This window comes from Misgurnus anguillicaudatus, chromosome 13 (assembly GCF_027580225.2).
Source record: "Misgurnus anguillicaudatus chromosome 13, ASM2758022v2, whole genome shotgun sequence".
Classification (NCBI taxonomy): Eukaryota; Metazoa; Chordata; class Actinopteri; order Cypriniformes; family Cobitidae; genus Misgurnus; species Misgurnus anguillicaudatus.
In genome coordinates, this window is record NC_073349.2 from 15,416,913 (window position 1) to 15,440,330 (window position 23,418).

Here is a 23,418-nt window from a genome sequence, read left to right on the forward strand (position 1 = left end):
CAGGATCACATTTCGAATTTTGTTGTTTTAGCATTTTAGACCCATAAAGCTAATTTACAAGAAACATGTTGGATGCACTTAGAGGATTTTGCATCTACACTCTTCTCTTATTATAATATTTATTGATATTTTGCTCTATTTTCAAATTATCTAAATCCAAACGAAGCAAACTTCTAGTCTACGTCCACATCTAGATAAAAAATTATTTTTATTCGACATCTGTGTTAGAAGAACATCATGCTGCTTTGGAATGGCATGATGGTTGGTAAATAATGAGTAAATTTTAATTTTTTGGGTGAACTAGTTCTACAAAGGGACACTCCACTTTTTTTGAAAGTAAACAAATTTTCCAGCTCTCCTAGGGTTGAACATTTGATTTTTACAGTTTTGGAATCTTTTCAGCTGAACTTCAGGTCTGGCGCTAGCACTTTTAGCATAGCTTAGCATAATCCATTGAATCTGATTAGACCATTAGCATCGTGCAAAAAAATAACCAAAGAGCTTGGATATTTTTCTAATTAAAACTTGACTCTTCTGTAGTTACATCGTGTACTAAGACCAACAAAAAATTAAAAGTTGTGATTTTCTAGGCAGATATGGCTAGGACTACACTCTCATTCTTAATAATGAAGGACTTTGCTGCTGTAACATGGCTGCAGCAGGCATAGTGATATTACGCACTGCCCGAAAATAGTCCCCTGCCTTTGAAAGTTACTGCGTGATATCATTGCCATGTTACGGCAGCAATGTCCTTGATTATTACACCACAATGCGAGTATAATTCCTAGCCATATCGGCCTAGAAAATCGCAACTTTTAATTCTCTGTCGGTCTTAGTCTTAGTACAGGATGTAACTACAGAAGAGTTTTTAATAGGAAAAATATCCAAAATCTTTGTTTATTTTTAGTGTGATGCTAATGGATTATGCCAAGCCATGCCAAAAGTGGTACAGCCAGCCCCGGAGATCAGCCGAACGGACTCCAAAAAGGCAAAAATCTAAATGTTCAACTCCAGGGGAGCTGGAAAATGAGTATACTTTCAAAAAAGTGAAATGTCCCTTTAAGACTTGGTCTACATCCTGAAGTGTGTGATTTTTCAGCAAATAAGATCATAAGAAATGTGTTATGGTTAAAAAACTTTTCACAAATTTTGCTGAAATTACACACCAAAGAGATAACTTATTATCTCTTTTGCACAAATAATAAGATCGAATATAATTTGTTTAAAATGTTTTAATTGAAATTGGACCTTCATTGATAAAAGAAAATCCTAAATATTGCTTTGTAAACAAAGCTACCATAAAACACCTTTGCAACCACACCCTGCAAAATGTTTTCTGAAACACGCACATGGTATGAACCAATCCTACTCTACAGTATAAATTTCAACCCTTGACAGCAAGTTCAGCAGGCCAGACCAAAATGGCCAGTCATGTAAAAACATGCAATGATCCTGCACAACACATCATCTGTAATTAATCTGCAAACACTCTCAAAAACACAACGTAGAGATATGGAGATGTTCTTCAGTAGGGCCAAGCTGGATGAAAGCTTTGATCAGATTAAGCAGACTAATGATGCGCCGCTACCCGTTATAATGCGTGTCATGATTTGCTTACTCAGTGTTGAGCAGTAAGGCAATCAATTGAAACCTCGTAAGGACCTTTACAAGCACTTCACCAATCTATACGATTTAAAAAATATATCCTAATAATGTTCTATCATCCCATCATATCTCCTCACTGATGGCACATATTAGCAAAAACACCAAACGAGAGCATGTTATATTGTTAAACATGTAAGTGTTTGTGCATGTGGTTTTAAATGTGTGTTATAGATATCCTTTAAAGTTACAGGAACTATTATTGATTTGACCATAGAGCATCACAGCCCACCTTCTCTACTTCAAATAAAGTTCACTGTGATAGAGACATAGCAGAGGTCCAATCGGTTAACAAGAACCATAACTCAATGCAGTGATTCAACCATTCATTCATTCACTAAGACTATGTTACGTTTCCTTCAATATTTAACAGTAGGAAGCGGCATGTGCTCACAACTAGACTCTTACTTGATAAGTTACAGCTAGTATTTACCAACAGGGAAGTCGAAGGAAGAATAAATATTATTATAAGGTGCAGAAAATGTAATAAGTTTTGATACTAATACTAATGTGTCAAACATTGTTCAGATCCTCAACAAATGTTCCTTAGACTCTATAAGGTCATTCTCAAATCCCATACAGCCGGTCTGGGTGCGACAGAGGCAAATGAGTTACTAAGCAATAAACTGTGACTTTAAATGACTCGAGTTTCATGCCAGAGTTACAAACAGAGCTCTGAACATGTGACAGGGGAATGTTATAGATTCTTGTCGGGAAAATCTATACTCATTTAGCGAAGGGTCCCAACAGTGGGCAGCATAGAGATATAGAGAGGACAGACAAAAAGAGAAAGAAAGAGGCAAGGATGAGCTAATGTAGGTGACTTAGAGAAGGTCTAAAGAAGAGGAAGAAGGAAACAAAAGGAGAAGCAAAAGAACATTCTTTGAGGAGACTTAAGTTCTACTGTCTGTGGATATCATATCACTATTGCTAGTTTTACAAGTGGGATTGTAAGGTCAGAGATGAGGGGTCTCATGCACAGCACCTGAGTCTGGATACGGTTAAGGCCTCTGAACCAGAGGATCTGACCCCTGCGTAGTTCTCTCTCTGCATGGTCAATCTCTTCCTCATCCTCGGCCAGCTCATCTTCCGTCATCTCGTCTGTTCCCGGCCCATGGCCCGCCTCCTTCAGACACTTCAGGTGACTTGTGGGCACTGTAGCGATCACCTGAGATGAAGAGAGAGATTTTTTTAGAGGCAAGTGAGTGGTATGGGTCACTATACATCAAGAAACAAAATATGAAAAAGTGTTTCGAAAAAGATATCACAAACAAACCATTTCACCAAAGAAGGTTTGCTTGTTTAAAATTGAGAAGAAAAAAACATTTTGGCCATCAAACTTAGTGGAATATGTCCATAAATGGGGCCAGATTTACTAACAGCCATAATTTTGGCGTTAAAGACGGGGTGTGTGATTTTTGAAAAACGCTTTGGAAAAAGGAGTCGGGCCGACTACCAAAACACACTTGTAGCCAATCAGCAGTAAGGGGCGTGTCTAATAACCGACATCATTGCCTGGGTTGCGTATGTGTGGGGCAGGTCTATCAAAAGAAGGTCCAGATTCTATTGGGGTAGGGGCGTGTTTGTTTAGGTGATTTCAAATGTCAACATTGGTTTTCAGAGATCATGCACCCTGCCCTTAAATGACATTATTGCATATGCTTTTCTAGGAGTTTCCCTTCTAGATGCAAAATTTATGGGAGGAGACTATTAAATGACTCTAAAATTTACTAATGTTTGCGCGTGTAATTTTACTGGTAACGCCGTAAAAAAAACAATACCTTAAATCATTTTGTGCTTTAAGTGGCTGCAATTGTAGCTGATTGAAGGCTTGGCAGAGATCAGAGAGCTCGTGGTACAAGATCAGAGGATCATGTCCGTGGTGCTGAACTCAAGCGAATTACAGGCATTAAAGGGACAGTAAGTACGGTTTTAAGTGTTCTATTAATCAAAATCAATGTCTTTATTCATAAATATGTCCTCGTTGGTGTCAAATGACCTCTGCCAGTGATCTGACTTTTCTTTGAAAGCTTAGAATTTCTCCTCTTTATTTACATTGAAGGGGTAAGTCCAAGGAAACTTCCATGTCATTCCGCCGTATTGATAAACTATAATAGCAGAGAGGGACAAAAAGCACTAGCCTACCAACGCGTTTCCACAACGCGTTTTTGTTCAGAACACGTGAACCAGCTGAAACGGACAAGGAGATCAGTGAGTACATAACGGTTACCGTAGTTGCAACACGCATTTGGAAAACCGAGGCGCTAGAGAGCACTATTCGTTTGAATGCAAAATACAATTTCCCCACTAGATGGGGTAAATCCTACTTATTGTCCCTTTAAGATCACCCGCAACTCATCAGCTCTGCTTATTTCCGACCCTTAACTAATTTGCGCTGCTCTTAGTAGATTGCGTTGATCATTATGAAAATCAGCTGTGTTCATTTCTGCATTTTAAATAAATAACCCGCAGATACTTCCTTTAACGCTTTTTTGGAATTGCCCGATAATTTGTCACGTTTAGTAAATCTGGCCTTTAATGTGATAAAATACATCTACGAATCCTCTACAAGGAAACCTGTGTGTCCAAGTGTTCAAATACTCACAGTATTTTATACAATATAATGGTCGAAAATAAGATGTACATATAAACTGCTTCATTCCAATTCAAACATTATTTTTACTCAAAAAGCACCCTACTGAAAATAAAACAGCTAATCCAGCATAAGCTGGTGTAGCAAGCTGGTTTATAGCTGTGTTTTGGTCACTTTTTTAGATGGACTTAAGCTGGAAGAACAGCTGATCCACCAGCTTTGCCAGGCCAGGAGGACCATCTTAAACCAGCTACTGCCACCTTAAACCAGCTTATGCCGGTTTTAGCTGGGGTTTTTTAGTAGGGAAACAGAGAATGTGACACTAAGGGTACGTTTACATGACAACAGTGTTGTACAGAAAGGAAAAGTTTTTTCTTTATGTTTCTGAACAATAAGTACACATGACAATGCTGTCAAAAAGAGACGTATTTACATGGATCCATGAAGTCAACAATATACACTGTAGTACTTGTGCCCGGCCAGTAGATGGCGATGTTACTTTGTAAAGAAACACTTTAGACGCCTGCTGCGTGCATACACATTCTCCACCGAGCGATAAATAAAAAAAATCAAACCATAGAGTAGTCTGGTTTAGAAGGACGATGAGGTAGGTTTATTACTACAAGTGACCCTGGACTATGAACAGGAGAAATATTGTATACTTTGTTGGGGAAGCACTAATGCACAGGCATCATGCCCATTCAAACTGAGGGGGCATGTGCCCCCTTGTTTTGTTTTTTTGAGCCAAATGGATTTTGCATGCAACCTCAAAATCAAAGAAGTGTCCATTAATCTGTTATTTGTACAACTTTATAAATTCTGTGCTGCATCTTTGTCACTTTTCGGAGATTTTCGCCACGGCAGGCGCTGCGGACAGCGCACCCGCCGACATCATTAGCTTCTGAGCACGGTTATTTTATAGGATAATGCAGTTGGTAATGACAAAATTAAACCATAATTAAAACAATTAAAAATAAAACATGCCGTTTGAGATGTAAATATGATACCAATGTCATTATTCCGATTAAATAGTATTTGATATGAAAGTTAAGGGCTCGTTATAGTTGTGCGTAGGTCCTACTGCGTAGCCGCGACGGCGTAGGTTCCGCGTCGGTTTTCATTTATACTTTTGCGTTGTCCTCTGCGTCGATGTGCAAACACATGCGCAGACCGCTGGTTGGCAGTATCCACGTGTGTAACCACAAAAGCAGCGCGACCGTCAGAGAAGAAGAAGCTTGGCAAGTTAACCCACAAACGAAGAAGAAACAGCAACTTTTTGTGTATGATTTGAGAAGACCAGCAATGATGGAAGTAAATAAACTAGGGATGGGCATAATTAATCGACGATCGATAACTGATTGTTAAGAATTTCGTCGATCACGTTAATTTGTTATCAATTAATCTAATGCATTTTTTTTATCTAACTCCTGTTTCACAAATACTCCGTATGCAGTGCGTTTGCGTATGTGTGCGGCGAATCCGTCAAGCACCGTTGCAGTGCGCTGCTGACCGCTATTCTGCATATAAAACGTTCATGTGATTGACACTTTCTGTGAACACTTTTCCGCATAAACAATAGAACAAAGCATCATTTTTTTCACAAAACAAAATATTTTAGATATTATTTGACAGACTAGTAAGTGTGGATTAAGGATGTTTAAAATCTCTAGCCTGGTAATCAGGATCTGAATCGATCAAATCAGCAGTTTTGCAATGGTTTATTTATCTCCACATATATCATAAATAAAAATAAGCAGAGTAACTTTGCAAGTCTACCCTTCCACATTATATATTTCCTACTATGTATCTATATGATTTCCAAATAATAAACGAGAGTATTCAACGACAAAAAGCGTCTCATATGGAAATAAATCCTCACAATATTATTATTTCTCAAAACTTTATGACAAAAATAAGCAACTGTATTCCTACAGTTATTCGAAGATGCACACATTATTCCGCATATAATTTGAATATTATACAAAAGTATTCATATAACGGCACGTTTCATATGGCAAATAAATATCCTCACATTAACATAACAGCATAATGAAATGAATAAACAGACAATGAAACAGGATTGAAATATAAATTGTATTATTATTACCGGAAAAAAGAAATATTGCTAAAATAATCTCTGAGGTAAATGCGTCAAAAACGCTGTTACCCGCACAATAAGTCTAAATGAGCAATGACAGTGAAAAAAAAGCATTATTAGGCCATGTCTCAAAACTTTATATGACAAAAATATATTTAAAAGAAATGTATACTTACAGTTATTTAAAGATGCACACATTATTCCATATTACTCCCGTTTATGAGCACGTTTGTCTCTGGCCACGCTCTGTTATCTAATAGATTGACAGGTGCGCATCTCCGTCTTTCAAACATATATTATTTTGTAATTACTACCTTAGGAAAATTAGCCATGGTTTTATCATTGTGAAAATGTTTTTTTTTTTTGCAGATTAAAAACGATCTGTATTTCCGCAATTTTACTACAAATACCAAGGTTATGGTATATTGTGGAGTTGGAGACCATAGTAAATTTGTGTCTACTGTTGTTTTACAACAAATAAAAACTAAAAGACTATGTTAGTATAATTAAACAATGGTGAATGGGGCTCACAAAACGCACGCTGTTTCACACATACTCTGTATGCAGAATAAGCCAAGTAAGCGCTGAGGTAGCCTACCTGTGCATCCCGGTCATTCTCTTCGGAGCGGCTGTTTTCGGTGGCGGCAGGACTGACGGTCACCATAGGTTGCGGTCGCGTCTGACCCCAAAACATGCTTTCATTTCTTAAAAATAATCAGTAGACTGGTGCAGAAGTTTTATGCGAGTTACTAAAGTTAGTTATTTTTCACGAGGCTTTAAGTAGCCTAATTTGTTATAGCCTAATGTTAGGATGGCTAATATCTTGCACTTTCTTCTGGCTTGAATAATTTTGAGTTACATTTTGACAAAACCTTTCAGATCTAAGTATTATGTTTTTTGTTTAATTTAATGTTAAACATGAATCAGTTTTTTTATTTTGAAACTAATGAGGTCTCTGTTTAAGAACGCTGGCTCGCAGCTGCAGTTTCCGCTACTTTAGAGTGCCGCACATGCACGCACATATATGTTTGAAACATAGTTTAACTGTCTGCCACAAGTTGATCTTGTAATAAAGGTCTCATCGAGGAAAAACACGCTGTATATTTGTATTCATTGCATTTTTTTAGTATAAAAGTTAAATAACAAATTTTATTATAAAAATGTTAATGATTAATCGATAGTCGATCGTTAATTCTCCCGACGATCGACAAAGAAAACTTAATCAAATGCCCATCCCTAAAATAAACAGTGACTTTTGTTGCAGTTTGAGTTAAATCACTCCTCAACTTGGCTCATCTTTGTTTTCACCATCGCAAACGGAAATACCTATGACGCAGTTTTTTTTACCTGACGGGAGGGGTTCTGGTGGACCAATCACAGCGCTTGCGGTCCGCGTATAACTGACGCGCTGTTAAAATTTTTGCTACGCACAGGCTACGGATAGCCTACGCCGTAGAACTTACGCACGACTATAAATCGCCCTTTAGTCAACACTTTTATTTTGGAGGTTTTTGCATGAAAGCAGGGGTGTTCAGATTGTTAGAAATGTACGTGCCATGGAAAAGACTGAAAGCTCTATAATATTTCGTTGTATGTCTGTGTATGCACAAATTTCTGTGAGCTGTGCCCTCTTAAAAAAAATTGGTGCATGACGCCCCTGACTAATAAACAAACAGCACAAAGACAGTTTTGTAGGTCGCCATTGTTTTTTTGGTTTTATTCAAACATACCAATAGACTGAATTAAGACATGCGCATGACATCGCCGTTATTACAGATTTGCAATTACTGTATGTAGTTAACACGGAGACACACCAAGGCTTCCTTATCAAAAACTTGCACTTTGAAACCCATTCACAAATGTTTGAGCTGTCAGAATCCCAAAAGTCGTTGTCATGTAAAAGAACAGTCAAACCGCATAAAAAATGTCCTGTTTCGGTTGAAAAAGTTGTTGTGTAAACAGCCCCCAGTTGGAATCAACACTTCTGTATCAGTCAATCAGACACAGTCATGGGCTAGTGCTGATAATAATGTAAAAAAAAATAATATCTGAAAAAATCTTGATGGTTTTTAAATATGATAGTTCATAGTTTTCTTTCTAAATTGTGTTTTCTCCTACCTGTCCCCACAGCAGTTCTCCGACTCCCACGAAGAGACACCAAAGCCACTGCTCCATATTAAGAGGGGCACAGCTGAAGGGCTTCCCCCCAAACTGAACAATCACAATCTGCAAAGAGATCAACACTCTCTCACAGTCCAGAACTAAACACTGAGGTTTGCACATCTCTTACATTTTTATTCTTTACTACAAACAAGAACAGACAAAATCTGCATTTTATTCATATGTTCTGTAGAATATAGATGTTATTAACAGTTAAACAAACATGATCAAATTAGCCAAAAATGTTAACAATTCACCCTGTGGTATTTCTGACCTGCACTGCAAACGTTCCCAGAACAATGCTGCAGAAGATTGGATTTCCGAAGATGCCATCAAACACGTTCCTTTCTCCGTGGATCTTTCGAGCGTTGATCTCATTGAAGAGCTGCATTAGGACAAAGGTGTTGAAAATGATGGTGTAGTGTTCGGATGGCGGGGAGTGTAAGGGGGCGTTACGGCCGCTGTCGATGTTGAAGATTTTCTCTCCTTTGTTGGATGTAGGTAAGAAAGAACAATGTTAGAAACTGTGGCAGTTCTGAGCAGGTTTTATTCATGAATAATCGCTTATTTTGTTAATGATATGATGCATCATGCAGTGCTGCAATTTATAAACAAATGATTTTCTCTCCAGAATGTTCAGAATCTGATTACCATTTAAATAGAGTGACATCTTATTTTTTCGTCAGTATAAAATCATGTTTGTGATCAGATTTTTTAAATATATGGCCAGTTGCACAACCCACCAATAACATTAGGGCATCTAGCATTAGTAAAGCATACTGTTACCAGCATGGACCTGGCAACCTCCAGCAGTATACGTGTAATGCGGAGCCATCATCTAAATCTAAATCTGCTGTCAAACATAGCCAATTATATTTGTTATACATAAAATAAATAAACTGTTATATTTACAAAGGGGTCTCTGAGGTTGTTCATATTTGGGGGTCCTTGTCACAATCAAATTTTAAACCCCTAAATAACCCAAAAAAGCAACACATGTAATAATCGGCAAACTCTCTGTCTTACCGACGAACAGCAGGGTAAAGATAATGACCAGCTGATAGACTCCATGACCCAGGATGTTCTTCATCATAGTGAGGGAGATGAGAGGGTTGTTGCGGCCGTATGGTTTCCTCAGCAACAGAGCTTCAGTGGGTGGCTCAGTGGCCAAAGCCAAAGAGGCAAAAGTATCCATGATCAAATTGACCCATAACATCTGTACTGCTTTAAGTGGAGAGTCCTACACACAAACATGACAGAAGAGGATACTGTTAAACCCCAGCTCACCTAAAAATGGCAATCATTATGCAGCCTCATGTTTATCCAAAAACATTGTTGTTATTTTGTTTCAGGGAGTTAACTTTAATGAACCCTAATGTTTAAAATGACGTGAGGTAAGTAAATTATGAGCAATTTTTTGGGGCGCAAACTGTTCTAGTAGTACTACAGGAACATGTAGTACCATCAGTCTCCAGCAGGGGGCTCAGTGGCTGGTTTTGCCATGAGCTTGTGAGGTGCACTGCAGTTGCAATAACCTGCATGACACAAAACTACCACTGATCTCATTTTACATGACATTACAACCAGGGTCTAAAATGTACTTTTTGTCACACTGCCCAATAGTGGTTGTATCAAGGAAAAACACCTGCTGTAAATATTTTTTTGCATCCTTTTTGACTCAATCAAGTATTTTTGTGTATAAACAGCGAATGTAATGATGCCACTATCAGCATCTTTCAATAAATTAACATACATTCCGTTTATTTTAGTCATTTTTAATCCAGTGTACGATGAAGGCTTACAGTGATCGTGTGTGTGTGTGTTACCTGAGTGATACAGGCCCCAGTGAAGGCTACAATGACGGCCACAACGTTGACAGTGAGCTGAAACTGCAAAAACTTGGAGATGCTGTCATACACATTTCTCCCCCACATGACAGCCTTCACAATGCTGGAGAAGTTATCGTCGGTCAAGATGATGTCAGACGCTTCTTTAGCGACATCAGTTCCTGCTATACCCTGGAGACAGCGAGAGAGAAACCGATTTTAGCCCAAATCTGCAGAAGAATCGACAGTAGCTTAAACTGGTAGATGTGTTGTGAAACACTGAAACTAGTTTCTACTGTGTACTTTGCACTGCTTACTTCGTTTCAATCCATGGTTGGGTGAAATATTGACACCAACCTAACCATTAGGTTAAATTAATCTAGAAAATGCCCATATTTGACCGAACCATGGATTGAAACAATCCAGCATTTCAGACCAAAGACAATCTGGACATAGTTAGTGCTTCTCAGCTACGTTTTGTAATTATGCAGGCTTTTCACACCCATCAAAGCTCCTGTGCGATTTTAAACATAATATGAATGCAGCTTAATAAATCAATATTCATTTATCATCAGTATTCATCTGTAAACTACCTCTTGGATGGAAGGATGAATATATAAATAGATTAAATGAAAGTGTTTGTCCGACTCACCATCGCAAAGCCCACATCTGCCTTCTTGAGAGCCGGTCCGTCATTGGTCCCATCACCGGTTACGGCCACCACCTGTCTCTGCTCCAGCACAGTGCTGTCAATGATGCCTACACAATGACATCATCACTCAGCAAACAATTACCAGCTAGCGCATAACCTTGACCAATCATGAATCTGAATGTAACTACTGTCAACACAGAGTATGAATTCATCAGTCCGATAATTTCATTGATAGTCACAAGGTTTATTCATACGCCGAGAGGCAGGTGTGACAAGGTCTTGGTGCGATGAATGGACGAATGCTGCATCTCACCTTTTACAAGAGTGTGTTTATCTGTGGGGGAGGAACGTGCCAGGACTCTGAGCTTGGGCCAGATCTTATCAATCCTCTCCTGCTCGACCTATAACCCAAATACACAGATCACAAAAAAATTACAAACTGGTTTACGTTATAAGTACGCTCAAGACCATAGCTATAGTCTTATCTGACATACATAGCGTGACATCCATGGTTCAGGTCAATCTATAGTGGTTATGTTTTCAAGAAGGACTGTACTCTAAAGGCCGAAGTATGAAGTACGTACAGTGCACGTGAAGCAATTTTCATCATCAGGAGAGTGCACGCCGCATACCGTACACGCACTGCCAGATTTTTGAAACCCGCTTTTTTTCGCAACGTATTAAAAGTCTGTGTACACCTACGAGTCAAGGCTGTGCGGTCGACCATGCATGTACATGTGAAAACAGGCTATACTCCGGGCTTAACTCACCTCTCCTTTCTCATTCCTGATCCTTCGGTTAAACTCTTTGCCGTCCAGGCACAGAAAGTCATCTCCCGGTTGAATAATCCCGCACTTGGCAGCAATAGCGCGCGCTGTGTTTATATTGTCACCGGTGACCATTCGAACAGTGATGCCCGCCCTCTGACACTTGCGAATGGCCTCAGGAACCTGCAGATGGAGCAGATGCAACAGTGCTTAGTTAATGATGTGGATGTCTATTAAGAATCACTCCTATCAACAAGAACCGACACTATTCATATACAGTGAAATAAAATTGTACACCTCCACAAGGCTGAAAAGGGCTATGGGGAAACTGCCAAGCAGCTTGGTGAAAAAAGGTCCACTGTTGGAGCAATCATTCGAAAATGGAAAAAGCTAAACATGACTGTCAATCTCTCTCGGACCGGGGTCTTTATGCAAGATCTCACCTTGTGTGGTCTCAATGATCCTAGGAAAGGTGAGAAATCAGCCCAGAACTACACGGGAGGAGCTGGTCAATGACCTGAAAAGAGCTGGGACCACCGTTTCCAAGGTTACTGTTGGTAATACACTAAGACGTCATGGTTTGAAATCATGCACGGAAGGTTCCCCTGCTTAAACCAGCACATGTCCAGGCCCGTCTTAAGTTTGCCAATGACCATTTGGATGATCCAGAGAAGTCATGGGAGAAAGTCATGTGGTCAAATGAGACCAAAATATAACTTTTTGGTCATAATTCCACTAAACATGTTTGGAGATTAGAATGATGAGTACCATCCCAAGAACACCATCCCACCTGTGAAGCATGGGGGAGGTAGCATCATGCTTTGGGGGTGTTTTTCTGCACATGGGACAGGGCGACTGCACTGTATTAAGGAGAGGATGACCGGGGCCATGTATTGCAAGATTTTGGGGAACAACCTCCTTCCCTCAGTTAGAGCTTTGAAGATGGGTCGAGGCTTGGTCTTCCAACATGACAAAGACCCCAAGCACACAGCCAGGATAACCAAGGAGTAGCTCTGATCAAAGCATATCAAGGTTCTGGCATGGCCTAGCCAGTCCACAGACCTAAACCCAATAGAGAATCTTTGGAGGGATCTCAAACTCTGTGTTTCTCAGCGACAGGCCAGAAACCTGACTAATCTAGAGAAGATCTGTGTGGAGGAGTGGACCAAAATCCCTCCTGCAGTGTGTGCAAACCTAGTGAAAAACTACAAAAACTGTTTGACCTCTGTAATTGCAAACAAAGGCTACTTTACCAAATATTAACATTGATGTATCATACAAATAAATAGTAAAAAAAAATCATACATTGTGATTTCTGGATTTTTTATCTCTCACAGTGGACATGCACTTACAATGACAATTTCAGACCCCTCCATGATTTCTAAGTGTAGAACTTGCAAAATAGCAGGGTGTTCAAATACTTATTTTCATCGCTGTATATACTGTACATATCAAAGGGGAAGTGATATCAGTGACATACCTCAGGTCGAACAGGGTCCTCTATCCCAACAACAGTAATGCAAGTCAGATCGGTGACGATTTCAGCTTCATTATCCCATTCAGGCTCGGGGTCACAGGGAAGATCACGGTAAGCGATGCAAATGGTTCGCAGGCCTTCACACGCCATGGGCTCAATCACTTTTTTCACCATCTCATCTCGATCCCGTGGCCTGAAACTCCGAGCTTCACCATTGGTACCAAGTATGAAGGAACACCTGAAGCAGACGAGAAAGAAGGGGTCGTCACTAAAAAACAACTGAGATTAAAAACGGTAACAACAGCTGAAGCTTTTGAAACTCTATTTGCCTTTGATAAACCTGCATAGCTGGTCACCACAATATTTTTTGGTTGGCTTGCTTCCTGACTGTTCAACCATTCTTTGCTGTTACCATAGAAAAACATGGTACAAAACAACAACGCAGCTTTTATTCGGTCATGTTGACCTTACATGACAAATGACAGCTTCGAAATGACGTCTGTGACTAAGCCTGTGTGAGAGGCTGTGACAGTAAAAGCATTTTTAAATGTCGTGTGCAAATCAATGAAAAAAAGCATAAAATCAGCATCATCCAGCATGGTACTACAGACGTTTTAGAGAAAATAGTAATTATATGAAGCAGCACAACATGATGTACTATGTTTAAATATATCAAAGCATCATTTTGGACTCAAGATTCACGCAAGAGTTTTAGCGTAGTGAGCGTTGGTTGCCATGGGTACATTGCGCAGTGACTCTCCTGAAACGCGTGAGTTCAAGATTGCGTCGTTATGGGAAACTAGTTATTATAGTTTATAAATTTATAAATATGGATATTTTTCTTACAAAATAGCATCAATTACCCGTAAAAGACCTTATTAACCCCTTGGAGCCATGTAGATTACCTCTGTGGATGCCCTTTTTTGGGCTTCAAACTCAGAAGTTGTTCCCTGATCCCTGTTTTCTCCCAATTTAAAATTTGTAAGAGCAAGGACATTCACTAAATAAAGGGGCGTTTACATTATAACGATAACCATAAATAATATCGTTTTAAATTTGTTTATTTGTTTTATATTATAGAGAATAGCGGAGTTCACAACACAACTATAGCGATAACGATACAGTGAACGATATCATTGGGATCACTTTCTGAGCAATTTCTTTCCCACTTGGTGAACGATAAACCATTGACAGCCAATCAAATCTATTTGAACTTCAAGTGCATGCTCACTTTAAATGACAGTGAAGCTCATTGCTGAGGTCTATAACATTAAATTAACTCAGGTATCCAGCGCTGATGCAGTTGCTGTAAAATTGACTACGTAATGCTTTTTTTCTACTACATTACCTACGCCAAAAGGTAAGAGATTACACAAACGATTAAATTCACTTTTTAGAGTTACGCAAAATGCAGCATGTTAAGGACATCTGCTGGTTACGCGCTGTGGAAATGCAATACTAACAGCATATTTACATATTCAATGACATGTAAACAATTGGAAAAGTTTTTAATACAAGAAATATGCAATATTAAAAGCAAGTGATTTGCGCGATTGCCGTGAGCAAATTAGCATAAATGTATCGTTCGGTTATGTGGACGCTAATATAGTTATTGTTATAATGTGAACGACCCTTAACTCCAGATGTGTTCGTCTGAAAGTTGATGGACATATGTATCACAGATTGCTTGAGGGTGAGCAAATCATGGTGTAATTTTGATATTTGGCTGGAGTACGCTTTAAATGCGCTCTAAGCCAATCTGTGTGACGTCACTTGTTGTTGATGTTTGAACTGATTTCAAACAAACGGAGCGTATCTAACTCCTCCCCCTCCCTCTCCCTTCCGTGCTTTCATGAACGCGCCCAACCCCCACCCCCAAATCCTTCCTGTCGTTTATTGGCTGGAACACTTTGTTTTGTTTCATGGTGCTAGGTTTGGCCACTGTGTTGTTATTGCCGTTTGTGGAGCCTGGGCTGTCTACAGAGATCACGTTTTTTTACAGTTTGATCAGCAGTCAGGTAGCAAGCAGATAGTGAGGAGATGTTTGCTGTATATAACAAAAAAATTGTATGGTCTAAAACGCATGAATTCGCTTAAAGCACCTTTAAGCATTTGAAGCTTTATAAAGCACAAGGGTACAGTTCCCAGATCTTGTGTCGGTTTACTCACTTTTTTAGGAGGATCTCAGAAGCTCCTTTGCTGTAGAGGCGGAAGCTACCATCTGACATCTGCACCACGGTACTCATGGACTTGCGTACCGAGTTGAAAGTGTAGACTTTGTAGAGCTTCTCCTCTGGTATCTGCTCTCTCACAGGGCCATAATCTCTCTTCAGGTCCAGCAAAAAGCCCAGAAGACCGCACTCTGTCTTATTACCAACCTGCTTGGGAAAACCACCTTCCATATCTGGTGGCTGAAAGAGAAGATGAAAGAGTGTGGGAAAAAATTTTTTTTGGGGGGGGTATTTGTTTTCCCAATGTACAAGTGAATTGTTTATATGTAGGCGTATTGATGTGGGATCTGATGGATTTAATGTGGGATCTACTCTCTCACCAATATTTTGGAGGTGTAGGCGCAATTGATAGATATGGCGTTAACAATCATCTCCAGGGTGTTGGGGTTGATCTGGCTGGGGTCAGGGATCTCACGGAAGTGCTGGTCATTTACGAAGGCCTGCACTACAGTCATGCGGTTGGTGGTGAGGGTTCCGGTTTTGTCGGAGCAGATGGCGGTGGCATTGCCCATTGTCTCGCAGGCGTCCAAGTGCCGCACCAGGTTGTTGTCCTTCATCATTTTCTAAATAAGCAGTAGTAGAACGTTTGAAAAGTGAATAGTGCACCTCTTCTTCTTTTTAAGGCTGATTCACAATGGTCAAGCAAACAACATCTTCTAATAGTAAGTGGGTTTTTAAACACTGCTGACTCAACATTGTTTCAACTCATGGTTGGGTAAAATGTGACCCTGTCTGTGAAGACCCTGTTAAAGTCATTTTTTGTGATTAAATGTTTTCTACATAAAATTATCCTAAATAATGTAAAAAAAAAAATTTTTAACCATGATATTGTTATTATTACGTGAATAAGGCCAAAATCAAAAATTGAAATCAATGTGAAATTGGTGATTGAAATCAAACTGATTCTTTGGAGGTCATACATAGATTATGAGACCTTAAGATGGATTTCACAGAGAGGGTCAGATATATGGACAAACCTAACTGTTGGTTTAAATTAACCTAGAAACTGTCCACATTTGACCCAACCATGGGTTGAAACAACCCAGCAGTTTTTAGACACTATAGACACTTTTAGACAGAACTATTATTATTCATCTATGCCTAGGTAAATAGTTTTACACTCTATGGCACCTTTAAAATATTACATAAAACGAAAAAAAAAAAGGGGTGTAAATTTGCTTACATAATCTGTTCTACAATAAAATATATTTTGCTGAATTAACACGCACAAATACAGTGCACCTGGTCTGTCTCACCTTGACTGAGTAAGCTAGTGAGATGGTAACAGCGAGGGGAAGACCCTCAGGCACAGCCACCACCAGTACAGTCACCCCGATGATAAAAAATTTGACAAAGTACTGCACGAAAATAGGTGTGCACTCTGGCAACCAGCTCCGCCCCTGTACCACAAATGTCTCAATCACAAAGTACAAGACCAGGATGATAACCGTGATGGCCGACATCACCAGACCTAAAAACAAAACAGACTTGCGTAAATCCTGACGTACCGTTTTCTCTTTCTCATACTTTCTTTTTACATAGCGTGCCGAATGTAATGTTATTGCATAAAAGCTATAATATCACAGTGATGCAAATTATTTATCCTATCACCTCGTAATTGACCATGTGTGGTAGCACGCACCTGCTTTGCCAATCTGTACAGCCAGTTTTGTGAGTTTGCCCTGTAGTACAGACTTCTCCTTTTTGGGCACGTTGGCTTTTTTCTTCTCTCTCTCCTCTACTTCGCCACCCTCCGCACTCTTCAAAGGCTGCATCTCCATGGCAACAGCTCCATCCTGCTTTTTGGCTGGTGGGCGGGACATGAGTTAGCGTCACTACATATGGACAACAAATCTGTCGTGTCACAACTCAGAGGCATCGTGAAAGGCCTCCACCGTTAACATTCAAAGCTCTAAATACCTTTAAATCACACACTGAATATTTCACCTGTTTTCTCTTTCTGTTTATCAGCAATTTGTTTCTGTTTTTATGTCTCACAAGAAATTTCAGGAGAACCATGTAGGACAAGATTGATACTCAAATCAAATCTAACAGAGATCTCAGTTAAATCTTCTGAGGTATGAAAAACAGCAATACAGTTTTCCTCTAGAGAGACTCTAGAGAGACTCTACGACTCTACACACACACACACACACACACAACAAAGGAAAGCAGGACAAATGTGGACACACTCGTTAGCACATTTACCAAAGATGCACCATAAACAACAACATTAAGTCAGATCACAACAGTGTCACACTTCTCTAATTCCACAGAGTTTGCACTACTAAGCAAAATGTGTTTGCCACTTTTCCTTGGCATTGAACTATAGTTACTATGAACTAAACTCTTTTTTTGGCTGCATGGTTGCATAAAGAACCGTAAACATCAGAAATGGTCCATAAATGGTTCTTTGTTGTGCAAAAAGGTATTTTAGATTATGCAAATGTATGAAAGAAATGGTTCCTTAAAGAACCAAAAGATCTTTGGTTTTTTGAGGAACCAAAAGTGGTTCTACTATAGCAGTGGTTTTCAAACCCCAGGGGGGGCCGCGAGATGGTGCCAGGGAGGCCCCAGTTTTATGACATTTTATATTTCGGGGGGCCGCAAAAAAATGCACTGTACACAAGGGGGGCCGCACGCTGAAAAAGTTTGGGAACCACTGTAGCATTGCTGTGAAAAACCTTCTGCCAAACATTTTATATTTTGTTAAGTGTATGCTGTTGAACAACCATCTGAGTTACACTATAATATGTGGCTTACACAAAAGGTGTGTTGAAAACTCTTAAAAATAAGGGTGCTACACAATACCATAGAAGATACTTTTTTGGTTCCATAAAGAACCTTTAAAAGGACAATAAATTTTTTTGAAAATTATGCACATTTTCCAGCTCCCCTAGAGTTTTTTTACCGTTTTTGGGGGTAGCATAGCTTAGGTTAGCTTAATCCATTGAATCTAATTAGTCCATTAGCATCGCTCTCAAACGGACTTTGCTGCCGTACCATGGCTGCAGCAGGCGCAACCACATCATGCAGCGCCTGAAAGTAGTCCCCTTGGTAACTTTCAATAGCAGAGGACTATTTTCAGGCGCTCCATAATATCATTGCGCTTCTTGCAGCCATGTTACAACAGCAAAGTCTTTGATTATTACACCAGAATGAGAGTATAGTTCCTAGCCATAAAAAATCGCAACTTTTGTTTTTCCGTCAGTCTTAGTACATGATGTAACGTCAGAAGAGTCAAGTTTTAAATAGAACAATTTTGAGCTTGACGCTAATGGTATAATCTGATTCAATGGATTGTGCTAAACTATGCTTAAAGTGGTAGCGCCAGACCCGGAGATCAGCTAAATGGATTCCAAAACGGTAAAAATCAAATGTTTAACTCTAGAGGAGCTGGAAAATCAGCATAATTTCCAAAAAGTTGAGTGTCTCTTTGGCATCCAGAGAATCTTTCTGTTTGACAAAATGATCTCTGTGTTGGATACAGGTCCTTTATTGTATACAAAGGTAAGAAAGAAATAGTTCTTGGACTGAATGGTTCTTTGGGGAACCAAAAATGGTTCTTCTATGGCATTGTTGTCAAGAACCTTTAGCAGCACCTTTATTTTTAAGAGTGTAGTCAAGCTCTAAAGATTGTGTGTTTATACATGCTTATATTTCACTTTATTATCCTCCTATAGCAACAGCCTAGCTGAGCTGTGCAGAAAAAGTTTCCACAACATGAAATAAATTAACCCTTTATTCTCTCCATTCATCTACTCTGCTGTCCTTGTGATACCTTTATTCTTATTGGTCTCCACACCTGGTTCTGGCTGATTGCCTGTGTGAGAGAGAGATAGAGATAGAGAGAGAGAGAGAGAGAGAGAGAGAGAGAGAGAGAGAACAGGGGAATAAAAAGCAACAGACAAAGACAGAATGAGAGACAGAGCACATAGTGTAATTGATGGGGAAAATGGGAGCACACAAAACTATGGAGACAAATGCAAACATATGACACACAAATACAATTCACCACACCACAATTCTGCTGAGGAGTCGGCACCAATCTGTCTTTATACAGCTCTAAAAGTCCCTTTATCGTTATTGTGTTGTGTATTTATTGTGTATTGTTGTGTGCTATTCCAGTGGATAGTGGATTACATACCATTGGTGATGCTGCTCTGTTTGGCCATGGTAGTGGGTGAGTAACTACTCTCTTCTGATTGGATAATGAAACAAAGGGATAATAAGGGTCGGAACAGGGGAACCATGGGAAATTTAGAGGATTGGGCAGAAATTGAAGAAAAAAGGGAAACCAAAACAGTGGCAGTTATTTGGTAGGGGAAATTGATAGAAGAAAAAATTGCATGTAAGTTGTTATCATGAAACAAGAGGTGTGACTTGTTACATTTAATCTACAATAATTTTAACATTTGCTAACAATACTAGATGAAATGCAGAGTGCAAATTGTGTAAAGATGACTTGAAGTACCCGGATGAGGCTGTGTTATTTCAAGCGGTTGATATCTGGAAATAACAAACATCGGAATGTTCCCACTGGCCAATCAGAATCAAGCATTCCAGAGTGTTGTTTAATAAGTATGTAATATAAATGCAGGTGATGTCTGGATAACAGAAAATAATTGAATCATCTTTGTGAGGCAGCTCGGTGACTGATGACACATGTGAAGAGATTCACTGGGACAGTAACAAAACATGGCGCCACTTCATCCTTCATCCACCCACATCCAACCCTCTCTCTTTCTCTCTCTCTCTCTCATTCCCTTTCTCTGAATAATTAATCAGCCTCCTCCAGTATAACTCCTAATCCCATTCCTCTCTCTCTAGACTTCTCGCTAGGTTAAATCATCCATGACACGATCCATCCATGATATAAAGCTTACAGCAAAGCAGCTTGTATCTTACTGTACGTTCCTCTGACCATTCATAAACATTCCTTCAGGCTCCTCCGTTCATATCAAACCCATCTTAGTCTTACGTAAGGTTCTCCCACCCCATATCTTCATTCTCTACTGGTAGCACTGCTTTCAATGTGTCAGCGTGCATTTATTCTCAAGAGTCATCCTACATTCGATTCATCTTATTCTGTGATGTTGTGTGTTGGTTTTTCTTTGATGTTTTTCGTTTTCACACTTACCTTTCTTCTCCTTCTTCTCTTCTTCCCCTTCTCCAGCTCCCAGCAGAGTGAATATGATGCCAGTCTGAGAGTTGACTCCAACTGCAGTCACCAGCATCCTCCCTGAGCCCTCCATCACATGAGTACCTGAAAAAGAAAGAAAGATACACATGACATTACAAAAGAAACATCATTTTCTCTATTATTATTTTTGTCTTGGTTTCCATTAACTCTTTCTCCGCCACTGACAAATTATCTCATCAATTAAGAGAAAACATTTGCATAAAAAACGTGTTCCTGATGAGGTGTTATGTTAATCTTTAATACAACGATTATCCATTAGATGGCACTTACCCAATTTATAAAAAAACTGAAGCAAAAAAATTATTTACTAATTTTAAACTCTGTATGTTTTGATAATCTTTCTAAATCTGATCTCTAACAAAATTCCTTCACAAAAATGAAATTATTTTAGCTTTTTGCAAAAAAAAAAGTTTTAAGAAAAAATACCCATATTTAAGAGTTTATAAGTAGAGAAGAAAATACAGATAGGATGAAACTTTTTTTAAAGTATATTTATTACGGAGCCCCTAAGGGGGCATGGAGCAAAAATTAAATAAAGTTTAGTTCGCGTGCGCACGTGAAACTTTCGCGTGAGCACATGAAACTAAACGTTAGATTTTTTTACTCCAATGTCACCTTAGGGGCTCGGTAATTTATAGATTTGATATCACAGACAAAAACCTATACCAGCATCCTAAGTATTTGTCTGTTAAATGTAAATTCATTGCAAAGGTCAGGTGGTGCAACCAGAAAGTCAAAGGTCGCAACTGCTATACGGACTACCGGCACATCTGGGAACTTGACTGTAAATTTCGTCACCGCCCCTTTTTGGGGGATAAAAAAGCAGCCCCTCCATTGGCCTCCATTCAAAACAGCGGAACAAAAGCAACGTTTTTACACAGCCGGCAGGCGTAAATAACTTATGAAATCACTCAGATTAAACATGTCGAGTATTTATCTGTCCACCCTGCCTGCCATAGAGCCCGAAAGATAGATTAACACATTTAATTTGGTCAATATAAAAACATGTCTCTTTCATTCTCACAGCGTCAAATTTGTGTAACAACGCCATCCAGTGATTGCTGGAAATATGGCTAAGCCAGTTAGTTGTATGACTCGACGGAAAAGTGCACTCATTACTCTAAATATAAAGACATAATAAATGGGGATATTAAAAATATATATTTTTGTTCATGTTGTTCAATAAAAAAAACTTACATCCACTTTTTTATTTAAAAAAAATAGCTTTTTTATTTTTATTGACCCCATTTTTGTCATTGACCCCATTGTTAGTTCATGTTAGATATGCATTTACTAATGTAACAAATACAACCAAAATATTTAAACATGCTTTAAAAAATACATGTATTTGACTCGCAATTAAAGGGATAGTTCACTTTAAAATGAAATTCTGTCATCATTTACTCATCCTCATGTTGTTCTAAACCTGCATGAATTCCCTTCCTCTGATGAACACAAAAGAAGACATCTTGAGAAATGATGGTAAACACGCAGCAGATAGTGACCATTGACTTCCAAAGTAGGAGAAAAATATTTTGGAAGTATTGTGATGAATGATGAAGAAAATATTTTGATAAATGATGGTAAGCACACAGTTGACGGTACACATTAAATTCCATCATATTTTTTTTATTCCTACTAGGGACGTCAATGGTCACTTTCTGCTGTGTGTTTACCATCATTTATCAAAATATCTTCTTTTGTGTTCATCAGGAAAAATAAATTCATACAGGTTTAGAACAACATGAGGATGAGTAAATGATGACAGAATTTTCATTTTATCCCTTTAAAGATTTTAGCAACAGTGTACGAAAAGGCATAGTATAGCCAACACACACTCAGAGTCAGCAGCGAAGTATTACATATGATTTATGGCAAACAACAAAATCCCACAAACACAGACTAACTGGCCAGCTACAGTTCACCATTAGCATGACTAATAAAGACAAACAACCCTACATCATCTTCACAACAGTATTATTGGGATATGATTCAATAACTTCATCAGTAGAGCAGGACAGTGTCATAAAGAGAATGGAGTCATCATTTCACGTGTCTAAGAATAGCAGAGAGGAAGGGTGAGGGCATGCACCAGCGCTCGCAGCAGGAAACACACATCCACAGATCTAATTAACAACATCTGGATGCCACTGCAGCATCTCTGTTATTCTGACATACAGAACATGTGTGATCTGAGAGACATTTATCTGTTTGACGGACAGTTAAAGTCCACCAGTGTCGAGAACGCGAAACAGACTTTGACCAATCAAAACGAGAATGTTCTCTATATGTAGGCATCAACCTTTTAACAATTATATTATTTATATGTTTAAAGGAAAACACCACAGTTTTTCAATATTTAACTATGTTCTTACCTCAACTTAGATTAATTAATATATCTTATTTCAATGCGTGCACTTTTAATCTTTGTATAGCACTTCGTGAATGTGTTAGCATTTGGCCTGGCCCCATTCATTCCTTGGGATCCAAACAAAAGTTTTATTTTGTGCCACAATACTTACTCGTGTAACTACTCATGTAACAGTCTTTAAATAGGAAAAACATGGAAGTGTTTGGTGGCTTCTAAATTCATCCCTGTTTGGATCCTAAGAAATGAATGGGGCTAGGCTAAATGCTTAAACATTCAGGAGGTGCTGTACAAAGATTAAAAGTGCATGCATTGAAAAAAGATAGCAATGTATTAATTTTTTTAGGTAAAAACATAGTAAAATATTGAAAAACTGTGATG

General features: G+C 38.9%; 1 protein-coding gene across 4 annotated transcripts in view; it reads right to left on the reverse strand.

Moving 5' to 3' along the window:
* The window catches only part of atp2b3b (ATPase plasma membrane Ca2+ transporting 3b), a 63,875-nt gene that overhangs the window by 14,370 nt on the left and 26,087 nt on the right, over positions 1–23,418 (reverse strand). For all 4 annotated transcript variants that reach the window (XM_073875143.1, XM_055189265.2, XM_055189268.2 and 1 more), the window contains exons 6-19: positions 20,607–20,732; positions 17,109–17,273; positions 16,723–16,937; positions 15,787–16,029; positions 15,405–15,646; positions 13,239–13,473; positions 11,762–11,941; positions 11,305–11,392; positions 10,992–11,098; positions 10,340–10,531; positions 9,540–9,753; positions 8,788–8,999; positions 8,472–8,579; positions 2,648–2,830 (exon numbers count right to left, since the gene is read on the reverse strand). In XM_073875143.1, the coding sequence (XP_073731244.1) occupies positions 2,648–2,830; positions 8,472–8,579; positions 8,788–8,999; positions 9,540–9,753; positions 10,340–10,531; positions 10,992–11,098; positions 11,305–11,392; positions 11,762–11,941; positions 13,239–13,473; positions 15,405–15,646; positions 15,787–16,029; positions 16,723–16,937; positions 17,109–17,273; positions 20,607–20,732 (2,510 nt within the window). The remainder of the gene's footprint in view (positions 1–2,647; positions 2,831–8,471; positions 8,580–8,787; positions 9,000–9,539; positions 9,754–10,339; positions 10,532–10,991; positions 11,099–11,304; positions 11,393–11,761; positions 11,942–13,238; positions 13,474–15,404; positions 15,647–15,786; positions 16,030–16,722; positions 16,938–17,108; positions 17,274–20,606; positions 20,733–23,418) is intronic.